Source organism: Sphaeramia orbicularis, chromosome 24 (genome assembly GCF_902148855.1).
Source record: "Sphaeramia orbicularis chromosome 24, fSphaOr1.1, whole genome shotgun sequence".
In the NCBI taxonomy this organism is placed as follows: domain Eukaryota; kingdom Metazoa; phylum Chordata; class Actinopteri; order Kurtiformes; family Apogonidae; genus Sphaeramia; species Sphaeramia orbicularis.
In genome coordinates, this window is record NC_043979.1 from 7532386 (window position 1) to 7547409 (window position 15024).

General features: G+C 40.0%; 1 protein-coding gene across 2 annotated transcripts in view; it reads right to left on the bottom strand.

Moving 5' to 3' along the window:
• Positions 1 to 659: 659 nt before the first annotated feature.
• gabrr2b (gamma-aminobutyric acid type A receptor subunit rho2b) overlaps positions 660 to 15024 on the bottom strand; it is a 51972-nt gene continuing 37607 nt past the window's right edge. The window contains exons 6-7 of one of the 2 annotated variants that reach the window (XM_030127815.1): positions 2502 to 2710; positions 660 to 1284 (exon numbers count right to left, since the gene is read on the bottom strand). In XM_030127815.1, coding sequence (XP_029983675.1) covers positions 976 to 1284; positions 2502 to 2710 — 518 coding nt within the window. In that variant the 3' untranslated portion in view covers positions 660 to 975. Of the gene's footprint in view, positions 1291 to 2501; positions 2711 to 15024 lie in introns of both variants that reach the window. The other variant, XM_030127814.1, reaches the window with a different exon arrangement.

The window sequence follows — 15024 nt, forward strand, 5'->3', positions numbered from 1 at the left end:
GTGGTCAGAGCAACAACCGTGGCTTGAAGCTGAAGCCAGTGAATTACTGTTACAAGTGATTACTTTCATTACTAATGCTATTGATTGGCCACTGATGGCTATTAAAAAAAAGGCCTGGCTCCCACTTACTTGGGGGATCTATTGCACAACGGACCTCAATCCGTTACCATTTATTAATAATTATTAAGTGACAGTTATGATAGCAGTCTTACATTTTCAGTACGTTAGCATTAGCATTAATATGATGAGTTCCACTCCACCTGTTTACCAAGTTTTGTCCAAATATGGCTTAGAAAAGCAAATATGTAAACAACAAAAACACAAACTTGTGGTTTAACTGAAGTCCAAAAACCTATGGCTAACACCTGTGTCTGTTTTTTTATGTTCCATATCAAATATTATTTATGACAAACCCAGCACATGTTTTATTTTGTTGGCACCTTAAACTTGCAGAGCATCAGTGCCACAGTTCTACCCAAGATTAACCCACTTTACACGGCTTTCCTATCGACAACATACAGACACATGTAGAAACTAAAGGATTAAGAAATTATAATGTCCAGCCTTTAATATGTATATACAGATGCTTTGTATGCAGCATTTGGACCAAAAAGTGTAGAAATATATCATGAGATGCAAACATCTACAAATAGGGCAAAAAAGGTTTACAAAACCATGATACCTAGTTGGGATCAACTCTCTTTCAGAAGACATTTGGGTGTTATGACTACTGTTGTGATGTAACAAGGCCCACATAAGTCTTTGAATATGAGAAACTATCAAATCCTGTGGTGACACATGAGCTTTAGCTGAGGATATTCACATCCTCACAGAATCATCAGATTTTCTACAATTGGTCCAGACATCCACAAAAAGGTGTTGCTCCACCTTGGTAGCTATCTTAATGCTAAGCTTAACAAAATTATTGTCTACTTCCTTCTTCCACCACAATAATTTATGCTGAAACACATACACTCAGCAGTAGACGCACCAGTAGATCAGGTTAAATAGGATGTAAGCACCAGGAAAGATCATGCGAGAGTAGGTATCAATGGCATGGGTATTGTGGATGATGCGGAATCTACGGAGGCCCTTCTTTTTGACCCCAGTAGGCTTGTTGTCCAGGGAAAGATGCACCACCATTCGTTCTTGTTTTTCCAATGAGTTACCAGCTGCCATGGAAGCTATGGTGTAACCTGCCAGACTGTTAGCGTCAGCCTCGCTGTATGCTCCATCCAACCTCATGGTCCTGGTGTGGGGCATCCCACAGGTGCAGGGGATTGTCTGGAACTTTGTGAAAAAGCAGAAAGAAAAAGACAACTAAAAATATGAAAGCTATTGATAGCCTTTCACTAAGAATGACCACAGCCCACTCCTATGTTAGTGACTGCAATTAGGGTTGGGTGGCATCTTGAAGTGCAGAACTTGTGAAAATGGTAAAATACTGTGCATATGTGTCCTTTAAGTCTGATAACAGATATCCTCAAAGATTACAAGGATTTTCTGAGGCCAACAACATCAGAGGAGAGATGTGGATATGTTTTAAAGAGTGTGGAAGACCTCACTCATAGATGGACCCTTTGGTGTTACTTTTAAATAGAAACTGGCAGACAGTTTTGGAGATTCAATACTGATTATTGTCCAGAGTTAAACAGACTACAAAATAATATCTTGTATGCATTTTATTTTGAGGATATCTGAGGGGTTTTTGATTATTTTAATGATTAACCAAATACAGATGCGATACTCATCTGAAATAGTGACACACTTCCATTTATTATCGCTTCTGAAATATCACAGAGAAACAAATAAAAAGGATGAAAATACACATTTCAGAGCTACAATCACAATTTAAGTTCTCAGATTTATGATACTAATTGTTACTGATACTATGATACTATGATACTAGGTTAGCCCAGTTAGTAAATATTTACTATCATATATTAATTAGTAAATAAAGAAAACCTTGTGTGGTATGAAGTATTTCATATATTCATTAGTTAATTCATCTTGTATAATTGTTTAATTCTTACTTCACTGGAAAAAGAGGTCTAAACAATGTTTGTTTAGCCTAAAATGGTACACCACTACCTATATTACAGTTACAACACAATTAATATTCAACTATGTTTATTTGCTAACAACTATGAGCAACACTAGCAAACACTAGTTTGAGTCCTGAATTTGAGTCCTAAAGTTCTATGTAGTGCAGGGGTATTCAAATTCGGTCCTTGAGGGCCGGTATCCTGCATGTTTTAGATATTTCTCTCTTCCAGCACAACTGGTTCAATTAATAATCAGCTCATCTGCAGAAGCCTGATAATATAATGGCTTCTAGGTGTGCTGGATTAACAATTACGAATATAGGACTTAAATTCATGTTGGAGTTCTGTCTGCAACCTGACCACCATGAAGACATGCTGGGTGTGAAAGCTTGACAAGCCAAGTGTAACTTGGCAAAGGGTCAATTGTAAATCTCTGTGATTTCCAAAAGTGTCTACCTGATCTCTGGCTTTTTCTCTGAGCTTCCGGTCTCTGCTGTCTCTCACTGTTGTCAGATAGTTGACAGCAGCGTACTCAAGCACAGACAGGAAGACAAAAACAAAGCTGACCCACAGGTAAATGTCCACAGCTTTGATGTACGAGACCCTGGGCATGGAGGCATTGACTCCAGTGATGATGGTGGACATGGTGAGCACAGTGGTGATACCTGAAGCAGAGAACAAACAACCCTGGGTTGAACTTTGCACACAAGTAGCAGACCACAGTCTCTATTTTACACATTCTCACACGAAGAAGCTTTTTGAAAATTTACATGTTGTTGTACTTTCTTTTAATTTGTGTTTGTTAACCGAGAGTTGTCAACAAATTACTCCAACAAAAAAATGTGATCATACAGTATATATTGTGCCTTTAAGCATTAATAAAGGTGTTTTGTGTCAATTAGTATTTGATAGGCTTTCCATCATACTAGAAGGTCAGGTAAAAACAGAAGTTGCACACACAAAATGGTATGTTCACTTGAATCTGATTTGTGTATGAAAACAAGATTGTGTTAGCTGAACCACAACTAAAGCAGATGTATAATGATGTATTCTTATAAAGTAGAGCACAGCAGAGCTCAGTGCTCTACACTTGTAATAATTTGGAACATCATCATTCTCATTTTCCTCTCAAGACAAATAACTTCAGTTACCATCAAGGAATGCGTTTAGAGACTCTTCTGACTTCGTGAAACATTAAGTAAGACACGCGTCGGTGAGCTCCCGCAGAGTTGATTTACATTTAATCATTGAGCCTCATTTGCCTCACGTTCATTAGGCCCTTTTGCACGACACTTCTGTTGTGGGAATATTTCAACTTTATTCCAGAATGATGTCTGTGTAAACAAAATGGTGGGATCATCCGGTCCCACCTTTATTGTGGCTTTGTAACGGCTCTGGAGGTAGTAACAGAGCCGTGATAAAGGTGGGATCATGATTCCGGAATGCTATGTGAAAGGAACACCTCTCATTCCATAATCAAGGTGTAATGTTTTGGTGACGGCAACCCCCGGTGCAGGTGACACAGCGGGCGCATATGGAGGCACAGGCATGATTCTGCGGCTATGTGCCATTTTCACCTGCGGCGGACAGGAAGACGGCCGCGGTGGGCACAAAGGTGGCCGTGGCAGGCACGAAGCCAACAGCGGCAGGCTGAAGAATCCATGCTAGTGCCTCTATATGCACCAAGGGGGATTTAAAAATGAGCACTACGCTGCCACCCCTTTGATTCCGAAACGCAGGTTCACTGTGTCAAAGTCCAACCTGTCTCACCTCTGTTATGCCTTTGGCTTGGCTGTGTAAATCAGTCAATGGTGGAAAAAAGGTGTGATCCCCATCTAGCCTTTTTTCCAGAATCTCTGTGTAAAAGTGGCTAGTGCTTAGGTTTGCGTTTTTACTGACTCAGCTACCGAATGCCTCTAAAAAATCAGAAGACCGGTAACATCCCTCAGGCTAACCTGTGGCCTGCAGCGCATGCTATGTCCCCGCCCCACGCTGCCTCTGACCCCCTCACCTCCTCACAGGCCCGGACTGGCTAATCGGGAGGACCGGGACAATTCCCGGTGGGCCGGTATAATATTTGGGCTGCAAGGGCCGGAGTTCACTTTAAATATGTATTTAACATTTTATTTATTTATTTATTTTTTGGGGGCCGGTGTTCAGTCATAGCACTGAGTTGATCACGTAATCTGCAGCCGCTGTTCCTGGGCCACACCCCCTCTGCTAGCAAACTGTTTGTTTTCTTCCTGTTTTTTTTGCGGACACACCGTGACCTGGCGTAATTTGTCCTTGCATACGGTTAGTAGCTCTGTACTGTAGCTGTGGAGCATATACCATCTGTGCTCTGCAGGCTGTGGATGGTCAGCTGTGTTTGCTGTATGAAACATGGATAATAGAAAGAGCAAAGGTGGTGTAGAGAAGACAAGAATTAAAAAGAGGAAAGCTCTGGAAGCAAACGCAGCCAAATGTGACAAAATCGGCAACTTTTTCACAAAAACGACCTCCCGTTTGGAAACTAATAAGGACGACGAACCGGGTAAACCACCTTTCAAGCTAGTTAATTATCGAGTCAATGAATTGTGTGGCATTGTGGCGTGTAACATAACGTTATATCATTTAAATAATAGTATGATACGACGCCCCATAACTGGGAAACTTTGTCTTGTAGCTCCTCAGAGTCAGAAAGAACATCCAGCAGCAGACACCAGCCATGAGCCCACAAGTCCAGAGTGGGCAGGTAGGACTGCTCAGAGAGGGAAGATTATTAATAAATAGGCTCCATTGAAGAGTATGGTGTAGGCCTGTTCAGTATGAAAGGTGCTCTGAGATGCTCCAGGATTCAGCACTACATGAATGAAACTGACACCAAGGCTTTGCAAAATAGAAGATTTGTGCTGAGAATTATGACCATTTTTAAACTGTGCTTTAGTGTCAGAAGCAGAGCCAGGAGCAAGTAGTGATGAGGGGATTGTTCCTGTTAGGATGGAAGGAAAAGGTGAGCTGTTGGAACAGACTGTGTGAACAAGCATTAGTTCTCCTAAAACCACTTTCTAGACCCAAATGATAGTCCTGACCTATTTTATTTTTTATTATTAAAAGTGAGACAGTAAATACACAAAGCCCACAACTGAAAGGCAATAGCATAAAGTAATATCAAATAAGCCTGCATATTTTGCCAATGTAAATATCTTAATTAGTTCAGTAAGTCAAAATGTCTGTAGATATTATTTTTTATTGTGATACAGGTGCAGGCGAGTCTAGGGAAACTGGAGGAAGTGTGAAAGGGAGAGCAGAGTCTACTGATGACAGAGGAGCAGCTCAGCAGCACAACCCTGAACCACTAGTCAGAAATGACACAGATGAAGATGAGTCTGTTGCTAGCTTTGATTGCTTTGCTCGCCCTCAGTCACAGGATACACATATTTTTTTCTTATCATCCTCATCAAACCCCTAATATCACTATACCAAAAGTTTTCAATAGCATCGATGGAACAAACCGCAAGTAAGTTGTGATGGAAATCTTTTGTTGCAGAGGATACAAAAATAATAGTTATTAGAAAGTGCAGCAAGCTTTATTATTTATTTTTTTTTAATTTTTAATATTTTTATACTTTCATTTCATTTCAAACATTTTAAAGGTTTGAAAAATGTTAACACTTATAAGAACAAAAATATAGATTCTGTTATTGTTGTGTTGTGAGGAATAATAATGTTGGAGATGTCAATGTGCACTCACTTTTGAAATAAATCCACATTGTGAAGCAACCTTTACTTGCACTGAAGTGGAAATATTTTAGAAAATACACTGAATTAGAAGGCTTTGTAGAACAGTGTGTAGACCTAACATGTAAGGTTATAATTGCATGATTTTAATAATAATCGGTCGTGATCTAAAGTGGGCCGGTCTGAGGTATGAAACTCCAGGGCTGAAAATGAGTCTCAGTCCGGCCATGCCTCCTCACCCTCACTAACCTCACCACTTCCTACTACAGACATCACCTAACTCAAAAAAGAGCTCCTGTTCGCCCTCCGTAATGACGTTGTGGCTACTTTCAAGACAGAGCTCCAAGCAGCATTAAGTGATACTTTAACATCTATTAAGCTGGAACTGCTTGCACTGAAAACAGAACTGTCTGGTAGTATTTCTTCCATAAAATCTGACGTAACAGGACTCAAGGCCACAGTTGCTGATATGGAGCAGTCTCTCTCCACCTGCTCAGAATATTTGGTTCTTCTTCAGAACATGGTTGAAAATTTTCATTCATTCATTTTCTGAACCCGCTTAATCCTCACTAAGGTCACGGGGGTCGCTTGGAGCCTATCCCGCTACACAGGGGCGAAGGCGGGGTACACCCTGGACAAGTCGCCAGTTCATCGCAGGGCTGAACATATAGAGACAAACAATCACTCTCACATTCACACCTATGGGCAATTTAGACTAACCAGTTAACCTATTAGTGCATGTCTTTGGATGGTGGGAGGAAGCCGGAGTACCCGGAGAGAACCCACGCAGACACGGGGAGAACATGCAAACTCCACACAGAAAGGTCCCACCCCCCGTCGACTGGTGTTGGAATCGAACCCAGGACCTTCTTGCTGTGAGGCACGAGTGCTAACCACTGCACCACCGTGTCGCCCAGGTTGAAAATTTATCCAAATAATATGCAAGGCTTGATAATAAATGTGAAGATTTACTCAAAAAAAAAAGCAACATGGGTGTGTGTTTTAACAACATAAGTTTAACATGTAGCTTCTATTATATTCATGTTTAGTGGTTCAACATTTTTAAATCATGTAGTTTTAACATGACATGCAAAATCCATAAAACTACAAGACTGCTTTTTGTCAATGTCACAGGATGACAGGGGCTGTTATATGCTAAACAATCTTACATGGCGATGCTTTTAGTGTGTTAATGCTTGCTGTGCATTTTTTATCGTAAATTTTATATTGCATGATGTGTGTACATTATATTCTGACTGTTCAGCTTGCAGTGATTTTACATGGACTAAGCAGAAGCCAATGTGGATTGGACTTTTTTATCCAGCACTTCTGTCGCCCCCTGTTCCCCTCCCTCTACACTGACTAACTATTGGTCCACAGCCAGCTGGGCTAGATAATTAGCGGAGGTGCGTACCTGAAAGGTGTTACACTCACCCCTTCCACGGACTTCCTCTTCAGATTTAAAGACACAGACTTTGCGACAAGGAAGGAGCTTGAGGCTCTGCAGGACGGCGTTTTATGTCCAGCGTTCCAGTCTTCGGACGGTGTTGGGGGAAAAGGACCTTGATGAGCCACAAATGCGCTAAGTGAAGGAACGTATGAAACCGTGTTTGTGTGGGTGTATGTGACTGCTATCTGTGTGAAACAGCTCGTAAGTCGATACTGTTCTTCTAGCTGTGGCGGAGCGTTCCTGGGGGAGGACGAGCCGGCGAGGAACAGCGTATCGGAGCTGCAGGAGTACGAAGCCGCATGACAGTTCACCAGAGGACACAAAGCACACGCCGCTACAGTCTCCCCGACCCGGACTAGCTGTGATAGAGCGAGGATGTGGCGCTGTGACCGGACCAACAGAGAGACAAGGCCTCAATAAAGACTCACCGCATGATGCTACACGGACGCCGTCAACAGACCTGAGTATTTTGACTAGCGCCTAGCGCTGATTTGTTTGAATGGATGTGGGACTCCGAGACATTATTGTGTTTTATTTGCTGCGGTCCCTTTTTAGATTGTTTTAAGTTTTAACATATTTTAATCACTGATCAGTAGCGTTTTAATTGTTTTTATAACATAGATTCCATTCTGTTCCTATTTTATTCCAAATAAATCCTTGCTTTTATATAAACATCGCTTTCTTGTGTCTGTGTTGGTGTGGCCCGGGGATCTGACGTAAAGGGGTAACCTCAGTGTGACATCAACACAACCTAATGGGTTTAGGTAGGAATCCTATATGCAATACCTCTCCAGAGCAGAGGGTGGCATCATGTAATCTAGCTCTTACCCTACCCTTGCCCTAATCCTAAGTCTTGGGTTTATGGACATTGTAATGTTCATGTTATAGCTTTTTATAAAGGGAGTGCTCTTGAGCTGTTATGTCATTTTATGTTGTCTTAATTGTATGTAGTTTTATACTCTGTTACTTCATTTGTATTGTACTGATGTGCCTCTTGGTCAGGTCTCCCTCGAAAAAGAGATTTCATCTCAAGGGACTTCCTGGTTAAATAAAGGTAAAATAAATAAATGTTTGGTTAAGCCTCCAGAAGAAAAAAGAATGTGGAATAGAAACAGAGAGCAAGAGAAGACGGAATGGAGTGTTTTTGGAGAAACTAACTAAAAGCATATCAATGTCACAAATCATGTCTGAGTCATTTTTCGGAAACTTTACAGGCGTCATTTAGTCTACTTCAGAACTAACCTTAACTTTAACACTAGTCCTAGGATTAAAGCACCGATGTAATCTAGATCTGTTAGTGAGTAATCAAGCCAAATATTTAATGAGGATTCCCACACCAGTATGAGCAAGGCCACATTGACTCATGATGTTTCAAAATGGCCCCTTCAAGAACAGATGTTCTGGCTGATTACACCTTCAACCACATTGGTGCAAGAGCTTAAGCACACCCATGCAGCCTGATTGCTCTGGGAAACTTTAAGTAAGGAACTGTGACAGAAGGGAAGGGTTAAGAATCCCTAATGATCTAAGAATAGAGCTACAGGCTATGTTCTGATAATTTAACTTACTTTAGTGTTGTTCAGGCAGTATGATTAATTAGTGGTATTGCATCGCTTAAAATTTAAACTGTACCTATCCTGTCAAAATAAATTATCCATAGTCATACTGTAAAAATTAATGTGCCCTAAGACAATTAAGTCAAATTCCTTAGTGAACATGCTGAAACAACTTTTACAAATGAAGTTGGATTCATACATTGGAAATAAGTAATGGTAACGCCAAAACTTAGTGTTTACTCAACATACTTACAATTAGTTGATTCAACAAAATTGTGTCTCACTAAATGAAAGCATTTTAATTAGGTGGAAATTCTTTTCATATTTTTATTATGTTCATCCAACAAATTGTTTTTTTTGAGTGTAGAGTCTAGGGCTTGCTGCTGATAGAGGCTTTCAGTCAAGATAAGGAGCCACTTGTGGACGGAGCCCATCGATCTGTGATGCAGAAGCCCAGACCTGGTGAGTGTCCCCTTGCTATTGTGGTAAAACTTCACCATTATTCAGACTGCTCCACTATTCTCAGAAAATCGAGAGAGCTGCAGCAGGTAAAACTCCATAATACGACCATCTCTGCCTTCCCAGACCACATGGCCAAGATGACATGGGCTCATGCCTTCTACAATGTATGTCAGCAGCTCCGTGATATTAAGGGAGTCAACGATGTACGTCGGCAGCTCCGTGATATCGAAGGAGTCAGATTTGATCTGCTCTATCCTGCCCAATTGCGTAGGCTAGCAACATGACTTCACTTCACCAGAAGAAACCACAGTATTCATCAAAAAGATAACCAATGAGACTGTATCCTGATTTCCTCTGATGGCACCTCCAGCACAATATTCATGTTCAGCCTAAGCCCTTTGATTAGTGACTCGGCAAATGTGACTTTATGTTATGATTCCCTCTGTGGTAGTGACTTCCACTGAGAACAGAACTGTCAATCACTGTCAAGATAATTACATTTCTCATGGCTATGTTGCTCTTATTTAATGACACTCATATAATTCTGTGGCCCACTGCTGTATCACGTAACTTTTTTCTACTACTATTGTTATTTTGAAGGCCATGGTATCCTTTGTTTCTTCTTATTTTTTTCTATTATTGAAACTTACATAATAGTAGCTGAGATTTTTGACTTCATGTGCCACGTATATGCATATATTTTATCTGTAGTTCATTGCTCTGCAGGATGCTCATTTGCTAAACCTAAATACAGTCGTAAGCATCTCTTTTTCTGTCTCCTATTGGAGTCTGCATGACTGTTCCTATTGTTTGGGGATGGGAACATTTGCTGTGTGGTTGTGTGGTTGGGTGGGTGGTCTGGGTTGTTGGTTCTTGGGTCATGTCTTTGTATGCATAGATGCTTTGCTTTGTCTCTTTTTTCCTTTCTTTCATTACCCTAGGTGTGAAGGGTGAGATGGTCAGATTTTCTTCCAAGCAACACTATTGATGAATGATAACTGTCACAACCGTTATCATGGACCAAGCATTAGATTCCTAAGATGGAATGAAAAAGGTATGAATAATCTTATTAAGTGATCAAAGATATTTTCTTATCTAAGATGTTTAGATACTGACACAGTGTTTCTTCAAGAAACTCATTTGCATAACAGAGATCAACTTAGACTGAAACATTAATGGATTGGTGACATTTTCCATTCAAGCTTTGACTCCAAGGCCAGAGACGTGGCAATCTTGGTCAACAAAAGAGTTATTTTCTCTGCTACTGAGATAATAGCAGATAAAAATGGAAGATATTTAATTGTTGCAGGCACTCTTTACCATTACCCTGGACTGTTGGGGAAAATATACACACCAAATTTTGATGATCCATATTTTACTGACAAGTTATTTGGTAAACCTTTTTTATATCATCATCTTTTGATATTAGGTGCTGATTTGAATTGTGTACTGGTACTCGTACTGGTACCCAACCCTTTATATGAAAATCAGTTTCCAATTTATGTCAAAAAAATGGTTATCCGATCCCTGGAGGTTCTCCAATCCCCAAGGTAAGGAATTTTCTTTCTTTTTGCAAGTACATCAATTGTATTCTCATATTGATTACTATTTGGTTGACAACTCTCTTCTCCCTAAAGTTATTTCTTCTGAATACCACTTGATAGTTATTTCAGATCACGTTCCTCTATCTCTGAATATAAAATGTGATGATCAATCTACTTTTCCTTTCCCTTGGAGATTCAATCCACTTCTGCTATTTGATGATGCATTTAATGCTTTTATTGTCCTATTAACTATTGGCTCAAAGACAGGCAGCATCCAGATTGATTCCCAAAATTAGAGATTCTTCTGGCTTATTAACTTCTGATCTATTGACTATCAATAATTTTATTATTATTATTATTATTATTATTATTATTATTATATCTATTTCTCTTCTCTCTACAAATCGAAATCTCCACCAGTTACAGCAGAAATGACATCCTTTCTTGAAAATCTCATTGTACCTACTGTTGACTCAGAGCTGGCTAATGAGTTGGATTCTCCTCTCACTTTGCAAGAAATCATAACAGCTATTAAAGCTATGCAAACTAACAGGGCCCCAGCCCTGATTAAGTGTAGAGTTTTTTTTTTAAAGAGATTCCTGGACAAACTAGCCCCTCTTCTCATCTTTGTCTACAATGAATCCCTCAAACATGATTCGCTACTATTGACTTTGACTCAGATGTCCATAAGCCTTCTCTTAAAGAAGGGCAAAGACCCTGAATCATGTACTTCATACAGGCCTGTGTCCTTATTAAATTCAGATGTCAAAATTTTAGCCAAAGCTTTGGCAATCTGGCTTGAAAGGATTCTTTGTACCATCATATCAGAAGTGCAAAATGGTTTTATCAAAGGGTGCCAGCTCTTTTATAATGTTTGCACACTTCTGAATGTGATTTTTTCCAAGGATCCCTCTCGAGTTCCTGAAGTTGTGATTTCGATCAATGCTGAAAAAGCATTTGATCATGTTGAATGGAATTATCTTTTTGCTGCACTCCACAAATTTGTATTTGGTAACAGATTTATAACTGTGTACTGACTAGAACCAGTATCAGAGACCATATTTCTCCTGTGCTGGCTTCTCTACACTGGCTCCCTGTAAAAGCAAGGATAGACTTCAAAATACTCCTCCTCACTTACAAAGCCTTTCATGGCCAGGCACCTACTTATCTGAAAGAGCTTTTCCATACAAACCATCTAGAGCACTACGCTCTCAACATGCAGGCTTACTGGTGGTCCTTAGAATCTCCAAAAGTAGGATGGGGGCCAGAGCCTGCAGCTATCAAGCTCCACAATTGTGGAACCACCTCCCTGCCTCGGTCCGGGAGGCAGACACCCTCTCTATGTTTAAGAGTAGGTTAAAAATGTTCCTTTTTGATGAATCTTATAGTTAGGGCAGCTCAGGCTGCTCTTAGTTATGCTGCTATAGGCTTAGACTGCTGGGAGACTCATGTGGACACACTGAGCTCTGCTCTGCTCCTCCTCCTCTATGACCTCCTCTCTGCTCCTCTTTCTCCCTGACCTTTTCTTTCCTAATTCTCTCTTCTGTTTACGCCCCAGTGAATACATGTCACTGACTTGACTTCTTCCCTGGAGTCTCTGTGCTTTATCGCCTCACAGGTTTTCCCAGGATCATCACAGGTTTTCCCAGGATCATCTCTGGACCTGCTGCTGTGGTTCTGCCTCTCTCCTCCTTCATCATCATCACTCATTTATCCATATAGTTATGATAGTGTTTATTTTATAGTTCCATAGATGTTCTAGTTCAGTTATCTGTGCATCAGCTGCATCTATGTGTCTCCTCCTACCTCCCCCCTCTCCCCCAGTCTCTATCAATCTCTATCGCTCTCTCTTTTCTCCTCCTTTACTCTCTCTCTTTAACCCCAACTGGTCAAGGCAGACAGCCATCCTTCAGGAGTCTGGGTCTGCTCGAGGTTTCTGCCTATTAAAGGGAAGTTTTTCCTCGCCACTATCACCAGTCACAAGTGTTTGCTCCTGGAGGATTCTGTTGGGTTTCTGTAAATTGGCTTAGAGTCTGGTTCTCTCCAACTCTATATGTAATGTGTCATGAGACAACTTTTGTTATGATTTGGTGCTATATAAATAAAATTTGATTTGATTTGATAACATGGATCAGGCTTCTTTACTCCTCCCCCTGTCACACTAATGACATTCACTCAAGTTACTTTACATTTTCATGTGGCACTGGACAGGGGCATCATCTTTCCTCTTTACTATTTGCCCTTGCCATTGAACCATTGTCTATTGCTCTAAAATCCCTTCCTTTATTTCGAGGAGTCTCTCGGTTCAATGCGGAACTTACATTATCTCTCTATGCTGATGGCCTACTTCTATATGAATCAGATCCTTTAACCAGCATCATGTCAATTTTATCTTTGTTACATAATTTTGGTTCCTTTTTTGGCTATCAAGTCAGCCTCCTCAAGAGTGAATGTTTTCCCCATAAACTCTTCTGTTTTATTAATCAAACAATCTGATCTTCCTTTTAAACTTAGCACATCAGAGTTTAGATATCTAGGGATTAATGCGATCCATTCTCTATCCTCTCTTTATGCTGCTAATTTCGCCCCATTGCTGAATCAGATCAAAGCTGATTTGCACAGGTGGAACTCCTTGCCTCTGTCACTAATGGGTAGAATTAATGCCGTTAAAATGACTGTACTGCCTAAATTCATTTTCTTGTTTGAATGTATTCCTCTGTTTTTACCCAAAACACTGTGGGGCGGTCAACCTCCCAGGGTGAGATACTCGCTTCTGCAAAAATGTAAGTTCAGTGGTGGTCTCACTTTACCCAATCTTCTGCTTTATTACTGGTCAGTGCATATTCACAAATGTATTTTTTGGTGTCCATCCCCAGGCTTATTATAGTGTACACTAGAGGCTCAATTACTCTCTTCATCTTCCTTACTGGCCTTACTCTCTCTTTCCCCCCATTGAATCCCTTCAAACTTCACACGTAATTCTTTGGCAAAGTACTTTCCACCTTTAAGATTTGGCTTCAGTTTAGGTGCCACTTAATATTTTTGTCAACCTCTGCCCTCATACCTACACTGCAAAACATTACAGCCCCATTTAGTTATATCCACTTATTTCTTCTCAACTCAAAGAGCTCCGACTAGTTTTGGATTTTCAACTCAGCTGTTCTTGTTTTCAAGAGTTAAATGTTCATTAATTCATTGTCTTGACTGATTGAAAGTTTTTTCATCTAGGTGCGTGTTGAATTTAACTTGTATTTACAAGTTGTCAGTTGAAAATAAAAAAGAAGACAAGTGGCAGGATGGGGGAGGGGGTTTGTGTGTTAGAAAACAAATAGTTACCGCCACATTTGAGTGGCCTCCTTAAACTCTATAAACTGATGGCATGAACATAATCAGCTCCACACACACTGCAGATGAAGCATGTATTTGAGTTTGGACTGATTTTGGGACACTTAGAGGTCAATGATGAAGGACTACACTGTAAAAAGTCATAAACTCAATTAGTTGTCATAACTTGTTTCTATAATTTACTTCCATTTAACAAAATGAGTTATGAAATGACAACTTAACTTCATGAGTTATTGGCATTACAACTCAAGATTGTAAGCCAGTTCAGTGAAATGTCAATTTAAATGTGTCAACATAACTTAATGATGTCAGTTTGAAAATCTCTCTCAAAACTGATCACGATCACTGGTGTTGCGGCAATATTAATGCAAGGTACAAATAGTGCTGGAAATTTGGTCTGTTAATCTAATAAGGGGCTAATAATTATGATGTAAGATTTTTGTCACGTATAATAATTAACTCACTCTTGAAGATAGTATTTTTTTTCACTGTTAGGGATTTTTTGAGTTCCCATAATTGACCACTAGAGGACAATGGTGTGACATTGACTTCCTTCAGTTGTCCAGACTTCCTTCCTTTCTAGTACACATGTTGAAAGGTAATCAGTGATCAATTTTCTTTGGTGCACAGTTCGTTTTGTTGAAATTCGTGCATATACCACGTACAAGCTTATATATTTAGTACAAGAGGATATAACATTATTGAGAGTGTATTCAAAGTTAACTGACTAAGCTAACTGCTGGCTAGATATTATCATTATTAACTATTACAGTTTGATAATATCAGGGGGTATAAACCTTTTTAAAGAAAAGTGTGTACGTATGTGTATGCGTGCATCCGAGCGTGTGTGTGTGCGCGCATCTGGTAAATTTTGTGGAATGGAATGGATATATTGAATACAT